Below are 17,282 nucleotides of genomic sequence, written 5' to 3' on the forward strand. Positions count from 1 at the left end.
CGAGCCCGGGATCCGAACCCGGGCCGCCAGCAGCAGAGCATGAACACTTAACCACTACGCCACGGGGCCAGCCCCCAGGCAAAGGTTTCTTACACACCGTATAAAAAGCATTAACCATAAAGATAAGACTGAAATACTAGATTACATTAAAATTAGGAACTTCTATTCATCACATGACACCATTAGGAGAAAGAAAAGGCAAGCCACCATACGGAAAATGATCTGTGCAGCCTGCCAGCAATGAAGGGTTTGTATCTAGAATATATAAAGAACTCCTACAAATCAATAAGAACCAGACAGACAACTCCATGTAAAGATAGGAAAAAGATGAGACAGGAGGGTCACAGATAAGGACGTCAAATGGCCAGTAAACCCAGGCCAAGGTCCTCAGCCTCTTAAACCCTGGAGGAAACGGGAATTAAAACTACTACCCACCCGGCGGAAGGGTTAATGTCAAAAAGAAAATATTAACACACGGCCAAGGGAGTGTAAATTAGTACAACCACTCTCAAATAGTCTGGCAGAATCTACCGAGCTCTCTGACCCAGCCACACCACGGCAGGTATGTACAGAAACGAGCATTGCAAGGCGGCATTCAAGAATCTTCCCCCAAGTAGTAGCCAAAAGTGGAAAACACCCCAAACGTCCATCCATGGCTGGATAAACAAATTGTGACTTATCACAGAATGGAACACCTCCAGCAAGAAGAAACCACAACCACACGACCACGACCGGATAAATCTCACGACCCCATACAAAAGAGAAGACATCGTGTGCTTTCCGAACACGAGGTGAGCGAAGACGCAATTCCAGTGTGTGGAGGGTTAGGACAAGATAGGGGTCACCGTGGGACAGGGACGGGGAAGTGACCGGACAGGGCAGCTGGGTTTCTTTTTGAACCTGGCTGGCGGTTACACAGGCGGGTTCAGTTGGTGAAAAAAAATAATCGAACTGTACATATATGATCTGTGCTCTCATTTCTGTGTGTATCTTAAAACCCAATAAAAAATATCTTTAGAAAAAGCTCAGTGGGGCAGAGGGAGGCCAATGTGAACCCAAGCCCAGTAAGGATTACATGTAATTTTCATGGAACTCTCACATTGACAAAATTTACAAAAATCGAAACATATATAAACAAAAATGAGCCAAGAAAGAAAAAACCCTATCAACACCCCACCTCTCCCCAGCCCTTGGCTCTCCTGAAGATAGCTCAGGCATTGCTCCTAGATCCCTCACTTCCCGGCTGTGTGACCTTGGGGAGGTATCGCAACCTCTCTGGTTCCTTACTTTCCTCTCAAGTAAAATGAAGAAGCTGTGATTGGGGCTTCACTCGCGTCCTCTGCTTCGTGGCACTCCCCTCTCCCAGAGGAAGGTGCCACATGACAGAAAAGCAAGGCTGAGGGACAGAGCTCAAGGCTAGGGTGGCAGGCGGGGGGCTTACCCTGCACATTCTTGGTGCTGTGGCTGGGGCACGGGACCTGTGGCCACTGCCACCTTCTCCGAGCTCCCATCCGTGTGGCAGGGGCCAAGGGTCCTGGGCTGCTGAGTTCCACACCAAGCAAAGGTCCAGGAGCTGCGGGAGCCACCAGGCCAGATCAACCGGCTCCGCCCCGCCCCGCCCCACCCTGCCCCGCCAGGAGGGGAGGGGTCCAGCTGGGCCTGCGGGCTGGCTTGAGAGAGGTGGAAGGCTTGCCCCATCCTCCCCACCCCACCCTGCCCCTTGCTACAGGGCTTTGTGCCTCCAGCTCCCTCACCCAGCCTAAATGCTACCTCCAGCCTCCCTCCGCTCCTGCTAGGAGCCAGCCCTGACCCCCTCCAGGTGCTCAGACCCCAACAGGCATCTTTCAGCATCCACAGCTCCCAGCTCCTCCCCACCAGAGGTCACAGCAGAAGGGCAATCTGGGTTTAATTCCAGCCCCTCCCCTTCCCGAATATGGCCCCTTGTGGGCTGTGACTCTGCCTTGCTCCAACCAGACGCCCGGCCCACAAAGTAGGTGCAGAAGATAAATAAAGGGAATCCCAAGGCAGCCCAGAGCGGTCAAGGCTGCCGCCCGGCCAGTGATATGCAAATACAGCCACCCCAGCCAAGCCCCAGGGCTCCAGACGTTCTCAATTCTAAAGCAATTACAGAGGATTTCCCCGTTGATTTCTTTCCCCCCAACGGAGGTCTCGGCCTAGAGGAAGAAGAGACAGGGATGCAGGGAGGGCCTTCTAGGAACTGCTGGGGCAAAAGCTGGGAAGCATCTGTGTGAGGAAGGCAGAGACAGACAGCAACCAGGTCTCCCAGGCCCGAGGGCCAGGGAAGGAGATCGGGCTGGATCCCAGAAGTGGGGGCGCAGAGTTCTATCGTGACCAGTCCTTTCCCAAATGCCAGAACCTCACGAAAATGACAGTGATGCGGTTTAAAAAGGAGAGACAACAAAACGAGAGGAATGGAAAGGAGACTACCTCCACAACACTTTGAAAGCGAGAAAGCAGAGGGACGAGAGGTGTGCGACCTGGCAGAGTGGGGAGTGGGGAAAATTGAAACCTAAGCTTGGAAGGGGAAACTATCAAGAAACAAGCGATTCCTGAGAGATGCAGAACCTGCATTCCAGCACCTCTAAAGGCCAGGATGCAGAGAGGAGCAGAGGAAGAAATGAGAGGCCCCCAGGAGCCCTCTGTTTCCTAGGGAACAATGGAGCCATTGAGGGTCTTGGGCTGGATGCTCAGGGCTGGAGTGGGGACCAAAATGAAAACAGGATCTGAGTGCAAATCTTCATCCTTAAAAGGTACACTGAGCTCTTGAAGGAGGAGCAAGCAGGCACGAAATGGGAACCCTGCCTGGGAGACTGGCGGAAAGGAGAGACCTACAGACACACTCAGGGAGTTCTGCAACGGTCAAGTCCCATCCTCGGATCTGAGTCCCACCAGCCTGTTAGCGGCTCTTGCTTAAATACGAAGAGACACCAGATAATCAGTTACTAGACACCTGCAGAAGTCTCCACTCTGAAGGACAAATGAGAAAAAAAACAGATCCAGAAGATCAGGGGCAATGCCTGAGAGAAGAAAATTCCAGAAAAAAATACAATTAATATCCTCCAAAGTGATGAGAACTAATGTATCCATGAAACAAGAACAGGATGCTATTAAAAAAAAAAAAAAAGGATAAGAGGAGCACCCAGATCATAAGAAAGAATTCCCAGAAATTAAAAATGACAGCCTAATTAAAAAACTAAATTGAAGGGTTAGAAGAGACGGCTGAGAAGATCTCCTAGAAAGCAGAAGAAACAAAGAGATAGAAGATAGCAAAGAAAGTTCAAGAAAAGTAGATGATCAGTCCAGGACACACAACATCTAATAGGAGCGCTAGAGAGAATAGCAAAATTGGTGGGAAGGAAATTATAAAATACAAATAAAATTAATAGTAATTCAAAAAAAGTTCAGACTGACGGACTTGAGTTTCCAGATTGATAAGGCCTATGGAGCACCCATCACAACAGGTGCAAAAGGACCCACAGCAGAGCACAAAACATGAAATTTCAGAACACCAGTGATGAAAGAATAATAACAATAATATCTATGGGGCTTCCTTTGCGCCAAGCAATGTTGCAGGCATTTATGTACATAAACTCCTTTAGTCCTCATACAAACCTTTTACGAAAGTAAAAGTAAGCACTATTATTTATTTTGCAAAAGAGAAAACTGAAGCATAGCAGGTTCGGTAACGTGTCCAAGGCCACACGGCTAGTAAGCAGCAGGGTGTATATATGAATTTCAGAACCACAGAACGATTATGTGGTTCTAAAAAAAGTTCACATACAAAGATCAAGAATCAAAATAGCATCACACTTCTCAAAAGTAATAGTGGAATTTAGGTGATGTTGCCATTCCTTCAAAACGCTAGGGGGAAATTATTTCCAAAATGCCAGTCAAGTGTGAAGGTAGAATAAAGGGATTTTCAAGCATACAAGGCCTCAAAAAAATTTGCCTTCCACGTACTCTTTCACAGAAAGCTACTGCAGGATGTGCTCCACCAAAACAGGGAAGTCAAGCAGGAAAAAGGAAGGCATGGGAATCAGGAAACAGGAGATCCAACACAGCAGAGAGGGAAGGGGAGTTGGAAGGATGACAGCTCCACAAGAGGCCCAAGCACCAGGCAAACCAGATTAGAGCAGGAAGATGGAAAATTCCAGGAAGGTAATCTCCCAGAAAAGATTGATCATTCAACAGATCTGACCAAATGAAAAGTGTGCCAAGAGACCGGAAGACAGATTCTCAGAGATCCCAGCAAATGAGAAAAAAGAAGCAATTAATAACTCTAGGAAATAAGGAAATGAATTTTATTATACCACTTGGCTCAAATATAAACAATATTTACAAAGCCAGAGCCATAAAAATAAAACAGTATTTCACACATACTGGGGGCACAGAGAGAGTAGAAATGGGCAGGGGGTGTAATGTTACAACAACAATAATAAACATTTACTAAGTGCTTATTATACTCCAGATACTGTTTTAAATGCTTTCCATGTATTCACTTAATCCTCACAACCATCTCATGAAGTAGATCCTATTATTAACCCCCATTTTATTTATTTACTTATTTATTTTTTGTTAGGAGATCAGCCCTGTGCTAACATCTGCCAATCCTCTTTTTTTTTTTTTTTTTTTTTTTTGCTGAGGAAGACTGGCCCTGGGCTAACACCCGTGCCCATCTTCCTCCACTTTATATGGGATGCCGCCACAGCATGGCTTGCCAAGCAGTGCGTCGGTGCGCGCCCAGGATCCGAACCGGCGATCCCCAGGCTGCCGCAGCGGAGTACACGCACTTAACTGCTTGTGCCACCGGGCCGGCCCCTAACCCCCATTTTAAAGATGAGAAAACCAAGGTGCAAGAGGTGAAGACACTTGTCCACAGTCTCACAGTAATTAATGCAAGAGACAGGATGCAGACTCAAAATCCTCACCTTCCATGGAAGTCGACAGAGGAAGCTCAAAAACTAAAAAATAACTAGCAGTGGAAGGAGGTTATTACTTACAAATATGGATGAAAAAGGCAAAAGAAACAGCCAAAAGAGGTGAAAGTGGGAATCGGGAACGGGGAGACAGGGGGCAGAGGATTCCTGGTTTTCCTTATAATCCTTCTAACACTGACTTTTCAGATGATGTGAAACTTTTCCTCTAAAGTTTATATTAAGCATAAAGCAGGACTGTACACTTTCAACAGGTGAATTTCACAGTATGCAAAGGATTCCTCAACAAGCTTAAAAAAATAAATGAGGAAAAAAGTTTAAACACACACACACAATTAGATATTACTACATACTCACCAGAATGAATAGAATTTAAAGAAATAGACAATATCAAGTGTTGGCGGAGACTTGGAGCTACTGGAATGTTGCTGCTGGGAATGTGCAATGGTGCAACCACTGGAAAACTCATGGCTACTAAAGCTGACCCAACATATACCCTGTGACTGAGCAATTCCACTTTCAGAGACCATACGTATCTCCAAAGAAACGTGCACCTATGGGCACCGAAAGGCCACGTTCATAGCAGCACTATTCACAGCAAATACTGGAAAGAACCTGAATGCCCATCCACAGGCGAGTGGATGAACTGTGCTCGATTTATGTGATGGAATACTATACAGCAATGAGAAATAACAAATGACTGCTACACGTGATATGGATGAATCTCACAAAGATAATTTTGAGTGAAAGAAGCCAGAATAACAAAGGGCAAGTTGTATGATTCCACTTATAGAAAGTTCAAAAACAGGCAAAACTGTAGAAAAGAAATAAGAATGATGTTGGGGGTGGGTAGATAGCGATTAGCAGACAGCAGAGGGAGCCCTCTAGATGCTGGAAAGGTCCTGATCTTGAGCTAGCTGGTGGTTACACAGGTGTGTTCATCTTCTAAGAATGCAATATACTGAACACTCAAGATTGAAGCATTTTACAGGGTATCTGTTACACATAAAAAAAAGGAGAAAAATAAAATAAAAATGATGAGTTCAGGTTGGGACCCCGGAATCTAAGGAGGCTGTGGACCATGCAAAGGGGCTTAAAACAGAATTCCAGAGGCCCTCAGAGAGGACCAGACTTGAGCAAAGGATTTGTGAGTCATAAGTTAATGATAATTGTAATTACAGCAGTCACTTTTACTGTAACTTGCAGAGGGCCGTATCTCTGTGAGGGACCTAGCTGGCACTTACTCATTCAAACGTCACAAGAACCGAATGAATTCAATACCACTAATGGACCTTTTTTTTTTTTTTTGGTGAGGAAGAACAGCCTTGAGCTAGCATCTGTTGCCAATCTTCCTCTTTTTCCTTGAGGAACATTCCCCCTGAGCTAACATCCGTGCCCATCTTCTTCTATTTTGTATGTAGGACACCGCCACAGCATGGCTTGATGAGCAGTGTGTAGGTCCGCACACAGGATCCAGGCCCACGAACCCTGGGCCACAGAAGCAGAGCACATGAACTTAACCACTATGCCACCAGGCTGGCCCCTGGACCCATGTTATAGCTGAGAAAATCAAGGCTTAGAGATCATCACACGGCTAGTAAGTGCAGAAGCCAGATTGAACCTCAGCCCCTAGGCCATCCTGCCTCAGATACAGCAATTCTTCATCTGGATATTAAAGGGCAGAAATCTCAGCTGGCTCAGGAAGGCCCAGAATGTGCAAAATTGCTAATGAGAGTGTGTGAAGTGGGTTTTTTGTTCTGGGCTGAGGGTCCATCCCTTTACGAGCTCATGAAGGAACCTCGGATGCAGACAGTGGGTGCATTCGTGGCATGCAAAGGTGGCAAGGAGCTTTGGCGGTTCCCACCTAAAGGCCTCGATTTCCTCCAAAGTCAGATGCCAGGCCTCTGTGGGCAGCCGATGTAGTACGGACCCTAGCCCTGGGGAGACCCAAGACCTGTCCTGGCAGCAGCTCCCATCGGTCCCCTCACAAGCTGGCCTGGGAAGCGGAGGACAGGGGTGGTCACAGCGATGGGGCTGGAGTCTGGGTGAGAGTTAAGTCAGATCAGACCGCAGACCGGTCCGTGCCGGGAGCCAAGAGCACCCCACGCCAGCCACATCCAAATCAAGAATGCCCAACACGGCCCTCTCCCCAAACCCGTCCCTCCCATTCCTCCCCAAGCAGCACTTCCGGCAAGCCCAGCCGTCATCCTCCTCCTCGGCCCGCGCCCAGCCACAGTTACCTTAGCAGCCCCACCTCCACGAGGCACCAGACCCTTGCCACCTCCAGCCTCACTCCCTGGTCACTACCGCCTCCTCGCCACTGACTGGTCACTGGCCTCTCTCCCCGTCTACCAGACAGTCTCCAGGTGGCAACCCAGACTGATTCTGTTAAATGCTTATTTTGAAATAATTTCAAACTCAGAGAAAAGTTTGAAACAGTACAAGGAATGGCCACAAGACCTTGCCCGGGTCCTGCAATTGTGAACTGCCGTCTCACGCTGTTGTGTGATGTCACTGGGTCTTCGTCTCCCATATACATAAATTGTAGATTTTATCTTTTCTCTTCCTGAGCCATTCCTGAGAGTAAATCATGGACATCACGCCCCTTGCCCCTAAACATTTCAGTGTTCCCACTTCCTAAGAGCAAGGACATTCTCTTACATAACCACAGCGCCGTTATCAACTTCATGAAACATAATATTGATTTGATACTATCAGCTAATCTACGGTCCATATTGGTCCATATTCCAATGTCGTCAATTGCCCTGATGATGTCCTTTAGAGTAATTTCTTCCCTGCTCCGAGATCCAATCAAGGGCCACACATTGCCTTCTGCTATCACATTTTTTGTCTCTTTTAATCAGGAACAGTGCTCAGCCTTCCTTTGTCTTGCATGCCATTGACATTTTTTGAGTCCAGACCAGTTCTATAAAATGTCCCTCCATTTGAGTCACTCCCTCTGTTTAAAACCCTCCAATGCCCTCTCATTCCTCCGTTTGAAATTCCAAGACTTCATTACTGGCCTTCAGGGAGCTGCAGGATCCCACCCTCCTCCCAAGGCCCCCTTCCCACCTCCCCCCAGCTCTGGGCACTCTCAGGCTCACAGGCCCTAACTCACCACTCAGGCCAAAACAGACACCCCCACTCTCTTTCCTTCACGACCTGAATCTCTATTTAAAATGATCTCCTCTGCTGATTTGTGTGTTTACTGCTTGGCCCCACACTAGGACGGGAGCTCCAATGAGGGCAAAGATTTTCGTCTGTTTGGTCACTGCTGGATTCCCAGGGCCAGGGCGGTGCCTGGCACGCAGGAAGCCCTTGGAAGTCATCCGCTGAGTAAATGAACAAGCATGGAAAGGGGAGCACCGGAGTAGAGAGCTGAAGAACCAGGAGGCTCAGAGAGTCAGGGGGCCCGGGAGGCCCTTCCACATTCCAGAACCTCCCCCAGCCTCCCTTGTGCCTCTGACCAGACCAGGAAGGACCCAGCAAATCTCCCTTATCTTTGGGATCACCTCACTCCACCAGCCAGTCCCACTGATTAATCTTTTTAAACCAGTCCTAGTAGGCTGCCAGGCTGGATTCCACAGATAGAGCTAATCCGATCCTGGAGAAGGTCTGAGGCCCCCTATTGTCCACTGGCCAGTCCAAAGTGCAGGGCCTCCCCATCCTGGTCCTTGGTCCCACCCCCCATTCACATACTCTCCAGGGGCCAGCCCCAGGAGTGGGGACAGGGAGAATAAACAGCCAAGTACAAAATCCTGCTAATAGTTCTTTAATTGCAACGTGAGGACTGAGTCCAGGCCTCAAACCCCAGAGCAGAGGCAGGCCTACCAGGTGCTTGTCACTTATGTGTCCATTTCACTTACTGCTGTGAACATTTAAGGGCTCACACTACAATACTCAAGGTTACTGGACAAATAAAGCCACCCTTCATCCCCAACACCATCATTCTTGATTTCACCTCTTCTCCTGCAGAGAAAAGAGCCAAACCCCTTGGTCTGGACCCACGATGCAGCGGCAACCCCTGTCAACACCTTCCTTGATGGGGTTCCAGCCACACCCCAGCCAGGGTCCCCTCCAGCTGTCCCAAGGCAACTCCCTCTGCCTAGGACTCATCCACCAGGCGCTCCCGCCCACGCCGGAGTCCAGAGGTAACACGGCCTCTCACTCCCTTGCTGTGTGACCCCGGGCAAATGGCTCAGCCTCTCCAGGCTTCCCAGTACAAAAATAAACAAGTAAAGATGGGTCTGATAACGCTGGCGAGACCTAAGGAGCTGACAGCCAAGAAGGAGAGGGTGTTGAAAGAGAAAATTTAGCACCTGCACCCCGCAAAGAAACGGGAGTGGGGTGCTGGGTTGAGGAATTTGTAATCCGGCCCCACCCCAAGCAGTGAATGCGGAGCAGGCTCCCCACCTCCTGGCTAATGGGATTAGCACCGGGCTCCGCTCTGGGCGTTGGCCTGGGGTCCGAGGTCTCTGTGCACCACTCAAGGTGGGGGCAGCAAGGGTCAGCGCCAGCCCCCCATCCTTCCCTCCCGAGTGAGCACAGGCCAAGGGGCAGCGCTTCCCGCTCCCGCCTGCTATTTCCTTCGTGACCTCAGCCGCCCAGCATGCAGAAGTCAGGCAGCTCCTAAAGCCCAGCATGCAGAAGTCAGGCAGCTCCTAAAGCAGGAGGCGGAGGCGCCGAGACAGGTCTCTGCAACCACCTCCTGCTGGACTTCTGGTCCTGTCTGCCTCGGTCACGTCGCTTGGCCTCTCCTGCCTCAGCCTCCTCATCTACCTAATGGGCGTAGGGCGCTCCCACTGCTGCGTTTGGTTAGACGCGGCCAGGCACAGTGCGCACACGTAGAGGCGCCCCAGGAGTAGTGGCTGTTGTCTCGGCTTTCGATTAGGGCACCTGGTCTCTGCCAGGCCCGAGCCAGATCCGAGCAGGAGAGTCTTCGGCGCCCTCTCCCTGACTCTCGGAAGGCAAGCGAAGGCCCCGCCAGCCAGGAAGACCCGGGATCTGACTCCCAGGCCACGGAATTCTGCCACCACCCCGGGTCGGCCCGAGTGACTAGATGAGCTCAAAAGACACGCAAACAAAAATTACCGCAGCCTCTGGGGACACGCAAAAGGGGACGGCTCAAGTGGCCCTTTGTACCCCAGGGCCGCCCCCAACCCTTCCCCTAGGATCTCTCTAAGGTCCTTTGCCTGAAGCGCACCACTTGGAAGAAAACCCTCGCGCTCGTCGAGCCCTCCTGGCAGAATGCAGCCTCTAGTTCCTGGGGGCCACGACCCGGCGGTCCTCGCGCTCCCGCCGTCGGGGATCTCCGCGCTCCCGGCCTGCGCGTGCCCCTCCCCCGCCCAGCCTCACAAAGGCCCTTTGTCCCGCCGAGCCCGGGGACTCAGGTTCCTGAAAAGTTCCAGGAAAAAACCCAAGAGGCAAAACCCGCGAGCACTGCCCAGCGGGCAGAGTTGGGGGTTAGGGCCACGGCAGCGCTGCGGCCAGAGGTGTCCCCTCCAAGATCCCAAGGCGGAGGAGAGCGTCGGGGATCCCTGAGAAATCGCAAGAGTCCTAGACTACACTTTGAAGTGGGAAAGGTGGAGTTTTTAGAAGTTGGACCGTGGGACGCCAGGCACAGAAGCTGAAGGCAGCGCGGGGAGGAGGGACCGGGTCTCCTGTGGCGGCCGAGGGCAGGTCTGGAGGCCGCGCGTCTCCCTTCCCACCCCGCCCGGCTGGAGCTCCGAGGCCAGCCCGGGGCAAGTTTCTCCCTCTCCGGTGCTGTCCCACCGAGCCTGGCTAGCCCCTCGGAAACAGCGGAGGCCGCTGGGCCTTCTCGGCCATCTCCTTTAGCGGTTCGATGTCAGACCCAAGGTTTTTCCTCGGCCGCTCTTGCCCGGCCCGGTCCACTCCTGCGCCGCTTCCTTCGGGATGGCGGCGGCCCGGTTTCTGCGTCCCTGCCGCGCTGTGCCCCCGCCTTCCCACCGGAGAGCAAGGGTTCCTTGGGGCCGGGGTCGCTGCCCTCCTACGGGGTGTGGGTCCTGAGACCGCCGTTCTCTTCCCGGCGGACAAGGGATCTTCCAAACGCCTCTGCCCACCTGCCAGAGGCCGTGGTCCCAGGACTGGGGTCATCGTCCTCCCCGCACCCCCAAAACCGCTGGGGCTGGCCTGAGACCCCGCACCGCACGAGTGGAAGAGCCAGGAACGGAACTCCGGCCCACCGGCGCCAGCAGGGGCGTTTGCCAAGAAAAGGATTCGAGTTCGGGCAGCAGAAGTCTCAAAGGATGTGGGGCTGGTTTGTTCTTTTCTTGCCCAGATTTTAAAAACTCCAGCCCAGGCTCGTGCCGCAGGGGCTCGAGGGTTGGAATCGTCCCTAGTGGCTCCGATTTCGCCAGACACGTGCGCCTTGGGAGAGACTGGTTCGCCTGGGAAGGCAGCGAGCCGCGCGCCCCTCTCCGCCGGGGCCTCCGTACTGGCCTCTGCTCTGAGCCCAGGGGTCTCCCTGCCCCGGGAGCTGAGCCTGCCTGCACTCCCCTGGACCGGCTAAAGGAGAGGGGGGCGCCGCGTCCCCGTCGCAAACGGCTGGGACAGACCGAGTAGTTTTTCCCAGGTCTCCCTCCCCAAGATCCCGGAGGGAGAGGAAAGGACGAGCATAGCGCAGGGCACTTACCCGGGTGCGGGTGGAGGTTGAGGCCGGCCATGTACTTCCCCGGCGGCAGCGGGCCGGGCAAGCCCGAGGCGGGCAGGCGACCGGCCGTGGCCGCGCCCACGCGGTGGCTATCCATGGCCAGGCTGGACAGCAGCGGCGGCGGGGGGCCGTGCACGGACCGCGGGGGCCCGAAGTCTCGGCCATCCATCCTCCGCGGGAGTGCCGCGGCCAGCCCCCCACCCGGCCCGAGGGCCTCGCTCAGTGGGACCTAAAAGTTCGGCCTCGGCGTAGTCCCAGAGTCCTCGGGCGGCGGGGGCTCCGCGGCGTGCATGGCGGCGGCGGCCAGCGGGGCTTGCGCTCGGCGGCGGGCCCGCAGCCCGGGGCGCACAGGCGGCTGGCGGTGGGGCCCCTCCGGGCGGCCAGGCGGAGCTGCGCAAGGCAGCGCACACGGCGTCTTGGCGGAGAGAGGAGACGGGCCGCGGAAGAAACAGAAGGGGACAAACGGGGGGGAAAAAAGAAACAAGTTTCAGAAAGTCGTCTTAACGTTCGGGATCGGGGGCTGCCAATCTGGTGGCCAGAAATGAAATCGAGAGTAGCCCCTTTTCCATAAAAAGTAAAAATCCATGTTCCTTCCTCCGGCAGCTTCAGGCTCCCGGGGACCCGACTCAGAAGTGGCCGGTGGCGCGCTGCGCCCCTGCCCGGACTCTGCCTCGGCGGCTTACGCGTCCTCCCGAAGCTGGGGAAGGCCCCTCGGCCGCGCCCGGACTTAATAAATACAAACCTCCGAGTAGGTTTGATTTGTCGGCGTCACATGCTCCGGGGTTTCAAACCGTAAAACCTTTCCATGAGCAGTTTGAAATGTCTCTCTAAACACTATGTCACTGCCTGATCCGGAAAGTTTAATATTTAACCTTTGGGGGCCTTCGCCTCCCTTTTCTGAGTTTGGTTTCCCCGAGCTCGCCTGGAGCCGTCAAATTCGTGGGGTATTTTTCGGAAGAGAGGTGCAAAGCGAGCTTGTTATTTTTAAGGAGACTCGCCGCTCCTTCCCGCCGCCCCCTTTGGGCCACTGGGAGTCGCAGAGTCTAGGTCCAAGGCCCCGAGACGTGGCATTCTCGCCCGAGGACTGGCAAGAATCCTTCAAAACAAGCTTTGGTTTCATTTTCCAACGCCCTGGCCTGGGAATCCTGCGGCCCGAGGACGTGGCCTGGCGCGGGAGATTTAGGGGGCGTCAGAGGGGAAGGAAGGGGCTCAAGGGTCTCGCTCCTACCCCAGCTTCCCCCCAACCCCAAAAATAACCTACAAAGGAGAGCTTCGCAGCGCAGGCCGACCGAGGGGCGCCTTCCCCAGCGTTGGGTAAATCCCCCTGTAGTTCCAGTTTAAAGCTGTTTGTTTAAAAGATTTGTCGTTTGCCGATTCCCGTGGGGGGGGGGTCTCGGAGCCAATCCCGCCCTCGCTCTCCGTCTGCCCGCAGCAGCTCGGATGCCTGATTCCGGGAGGCCCGGACGCTCGTAGAGCGTTGGATCACGCCAAAGCCACCGGCTCCCGGGTGCCCGCCCTGCGCCCTGCACCCCGCGACCGGAGCCCAGCCCCCCGAGCTGCCGACCCCCTCAGCCCAAAGCCCCCCAGCCTCCTTCTCCAACTTTGCTAAGGGTGCTTATTTTTACCCGGTTTTGGTTACAAACACCCCCTCCTTCTCTCCCTCCCATCAGGCTCTGGTTACCAGATCCGCGTTTACTTTGGAAAAATCTAAGATCGCCACATCCGAGGATACATGTTCTAAGGAGGCGATGAGCTTTCCGTGATTTTTTTAAAAATGTTCTTTATGTAGCTTTCTTTTAAAACCCAGCGCTTCGGAGCATGCCCTGGCGCCCCACTTAGGGGAAGTCGGGGTGAAGCCCCCCGAAACACCCTCGCTCCGGCAGAAGCTGGCTCGGCCATCTGCGGGCTCCGCTGCGTTCTCCCTACTTTTCTCCCCCTCTTAAATGCAGTTAAAATGGCTGAATTCCGGCTTTTAATTAAAAACAGCCTATAATCGAAAACGTCTCGGCGTCCCTGGCTCCCCCGCCGCCTGCTGGGAACCGAGAAGGGAACCGACGCCCCTCGGCCCGGCTGGGCGGGCTGGAGCGGGGCTGGGGGTTCAGGTGGGCGCCCGGGGCGCAACGGCCTGCCCCAACCCCTCCCAGGGCGCCCCCACCTCGCCGGCCCTGGTCCCCGATTCCGTTCTCGGCGGTCGGAGAACTGCGGGGATCCCCGGCGCACCCTGAGGGGGAGGCAGGATGGAGGACAAGCTGGAGAAGTTTGGAGACCATCACGCCCGGCCAGCGGCGGGCGGGCGTCCCGGCGGCGTACCTGGCGCGGCGGGGCTCCCGGGTCCGGGCTCTGGCGACGGCGACTCCGGTGGCGGCCCCGGCTCCCGGCGCGGCTAGGCGCCCGTGCTGCCCGCCATCCCGCGGCCGCTGCTCCCCTTCGCCACCCGCAGCCGCCTCACACTTTTTGCCCGCCTTTCCTTTTTTTGGTAGAAAACCGCTCCCCGGGCCGAGCGCTCGGCGCGCCAACTCCTCCGCCCTCCCGCGGCCGGGCTCCCGCAGCCCCCGGAAAAGCCAGCTTTCCTCCCGCCGAGCTCCCCGCTTTTTAATAAAATCCAGGTAGCGCCGGTTTAAAGAATCCCAAATCTCCATATACAGCCCGGGATTGGAAAAGGTACATTACACAACCCCCCTTTCAAGTTCCTCTCGCTGGATCTAAAAAAAAAAAAAAAGCCAGCGCAGGGGGGAGGGGGCGGCTGGGGGAGGGGAGTACTCTCGGGCGAAGAAACACGCATTGTTCCCCGGCGCCCGCCTCCCCCCCAGGCCGGCCCCCGGCCTCCACTCATTGGCCGCGCGCGCCGCCAATCACGCGCATGTAAACACCTTGGCCCTCAGCCATTCCTATAAAACCAATTACGGACCAAGGGGCTCCAGCAGTTTCCAGGCTCCCCTCGGCGGGGCTGAATGATCAAAACTGGTGGTGAGAATTTTTCCGGGCCGTTTCTAGGCAGCCCTCCCCCTCCACCAGCTCGGACCCCCCCTTCCTCCTTCTCCTCCCTTTTCCTCCCCTCCTCCCCCAGCGTCTGGGCTGAGCGATCAAAATAGAGGAAGATGGTTGTCGCCGCAATCCAGGGCTTTGCAAGGCGCGGTTTAATGGGCCGCCTGTCAGCTTCCTGCTCGCAGGAGGAGGTGACAAGCCGAGCGGGCCGGGGAAGGGCCTGGGGCCCGGCGCGCTGTACCCCACTCCGGGGCCCCAGCCCCCCACCTCCCCTAGGGCGCGCCTTCTAGAACGCGCGGCGGAGACGCCAAAACAGACAAGGGCTGCTTTTTCCCTTTTTCCCCCCCTCCCTTTTAAAACAAAGCAGCGATTCATTCCCTCTTCCCGAGCAGCCCGGTTGGGTGGGATGGGCAGGCGAGAAGGCCGTTTTCCTAGCCCCGGCCTGCGGGTCCCTCCCTGAAACGCGGTGTCAGATGGTTACTGATTAATATTTTGGAGAGGCCGCGGCGGCGGGCAGCGGGTGAGTCTCTAATCTTCTAAAAGGGGTTCCTATAGAAACGCGGGCCGGGGCGCGCCCCCTGCTTGGCCCGGGCCGGGGCTGCGGCGCTTCGCACAGCGCGCCCCTCCCCAAAGCTCTCTTTGCGTGGGCGCTCCCCTCCCCTTCTCTCCCCCCTAAAAAAATCAGAGCAGAAAAAAAGGATTAGATCGGCTGAGCGCGAACTGACTCCCTCTCGATTCTGACATTTCAGCCTATTAGCATTTCTCCACGGGGCCTTCTGAAACCTATTAAAGTGTAATATTAAAAACCTCTTGGCTGGGGGCCTCTCTCGCCTTCCATCCGCCGCGCTCCCTCCAGGGAGGGCGAGACCGGGAAAAAAAAATCTGTTGAGCTCAGAGGAAGCAGCGGCCAAGCCCAAAAAGTGCTTGGCTGGCCGCGGCGGCCGAAGGGGGAGGGGAGCCCCAATCCCCCAGACTTTGTACTTTTATTTTGCGCTTTCAGCAAAATCCTTTCTGGGTTGAGTCGCCGGGAGCTGCTCGCGGCAACCTTCTTGGCTGCGGGCGCGAGGAGTGCAGACGCGGTCAGAGGGGCCGCCCTGGGGGCCCCGCACCCTCTCTCTGCAGCCCCGCAGGAACCCATGCCCGGCTAGGCATTACGTACCCTCAAAAGGAAGCTTGGAGGGGCAGAAATCCTTGCCGATCCTGCCTCGGAGAGCAACCGCGGTGATTAGATTTTAATTAAAAACAAGAGAAGCCCGCTCTTTCGCCTCGCGATGCGGACTCAGCGTTTTCGCATCGCTCGTTCTATTTTTTTTTTTAAGACATTTTTAAGGCAACTTTTCTGGAAGGGAAAAAAATGAGCTAGTTAGCGCCCATTCGTTCTATTTTCCTTTCTCCACTTTTAGAAAAAAAAAAGGGGGAGGTAGGCTTCGAGAGTGAACTGGGGGTGTCTAATTTAATTCCAGTATAAATTTGAGGAAAAAAGTTCGGCCTCTTGAGGGCAGTTTCAAGTTGCCCTTCCTGGAGCCTCCTGCGCTGGTTTCTAGGCTGCCCTCTTTTGGAAGCTGGAGCTCCGCGGGGGGAGGAGGGAACAGTGAGAAGGAAAGAAAGGAACGAAAATAGCCGAAGCCGAGGGGAACGAGCGGCGGTGTCCGCGCTTGAAGCAGGGCGCATGGGTCTCAGTAGCGGCCAGGGCGGTGGTGCAGCCCCGGGACGGCCAGGAGCAAAGACGGAGAGGAGTAGGGGGTTAGAGAAAGGAGGTATTGTGTCTGTGTGCCTTGGGGGAGGCGGGGTGACTGCAGGAATATAATAAATGCAGTTGAGCTGCGCGGGGCCGCTGGAAGCCAAGGCAGGGAAAGGGGCCGTGCGTGGGGGCGCAGCCCGGGTGGGCGCCGAGCGTCCTCGAGTCTTATCCAGAGGCCTTTGTGGGTTCCTAGTAAACCCTCCCACAGCCGGCCCCCATCGCTTCCCCACCCCCCTGGTTGCCCTCCAGTATTCGGAGCCCAGACTCGGATCCCCCACTCCATTATCCCCGCCCTGGATCTGGAATGTTTTTCTTTACTTTAATATAGCTCAAGGAAAAAAAATGTATCTTGAGCGAGTTCGGGTGGGGAATACAAAGGGCTTGAGGGGTGGAAAAAAACAAAAGCCTCTTTTTATAAATGTTTAATGTTTTCACCCCTGGATGCTCCAAGACGCCGTAATTGTGACGGCGGGGTATGTGTGCCATAAATCATTTAGTTGCTAATAAAAATTCTGCCTGTTTGCCCTGGATTTGCCAATGGCGTTTGCATTTTCCAAGTGTGCTCCTTGTCGGCGTGGCCAACTGAGCCTGCATTTCATTAGGGCCGAGGTTCGGGGCAGGCAAGGTCCCCTCCCTCAGCACCCCCCGTCCCCGGCCTTTGTGGGCCCCAGCCCCCGTGCGCCCCCCTCCCTACACACACACACACACACACACACCCCGGCAACCGCTCGAGCCCCCACGCCGCCAGAGCCCAGCCGGGGCGCAGGGCCTGGGGATGCGGCGGTGGCTCTCCGTTCCCGGCCGCGGGGCGGGGCGCGCAGGACTGGTTCTGCGCGCACCCTTCCCCGGGCTGCAAGCGTGCTGGGGGTGCGCGCCCTGATCTTCGCGCCCTCCCTGGCCCAGCACCCTGGTGCCCCCGCAGTCGCGGGTA

The 17,282-nt window shown here is 54.9% G+C and overlaps 1 protein-coding gene across 1 annotated transcript in view; it reads right to left on the bottom strand.

Annotated features, from left to right (window-relative positions):
* The window catches only part of TNRC18 (trinucleotide repeat containing 18), an 89,692-nt gene extending 75,356 nt beyond the window's left edge, over positions 1 to 14,336 (bottom strand). The window contains 2 exon segments of the mRNA XM_087417500.1: positions 11,608 to 12,040; positions 13,936 to 14,336. Of these exon segments, the coding sequence (XP_087273626.1) occupies positions 11,608 to 11,794 (187 nt within the window). The 5' untranslated portion in view covers positions 11,795 to 12,040; positions 13,936 to 14,336.
* Positions 14,337 to 17,282: the final 2,946 nt, after the last annotated feature.

The sequence above is a fragment of the Ceratotherium simum genome, chromosome 26, assembly GCF_057802395.1.
Source record: "Ceratotherium simum simum isolate JZ-2026a chromosome 26, ASM5780239v1, whole genome shotgun sequence".
Classification (NCBI taxonomy): Eukaryota; Metazoa; Chordata; class Mammalia; order Perissodactyla; family Rhinocerotidae; genus Ceratotherium; species Ceratotherium simum.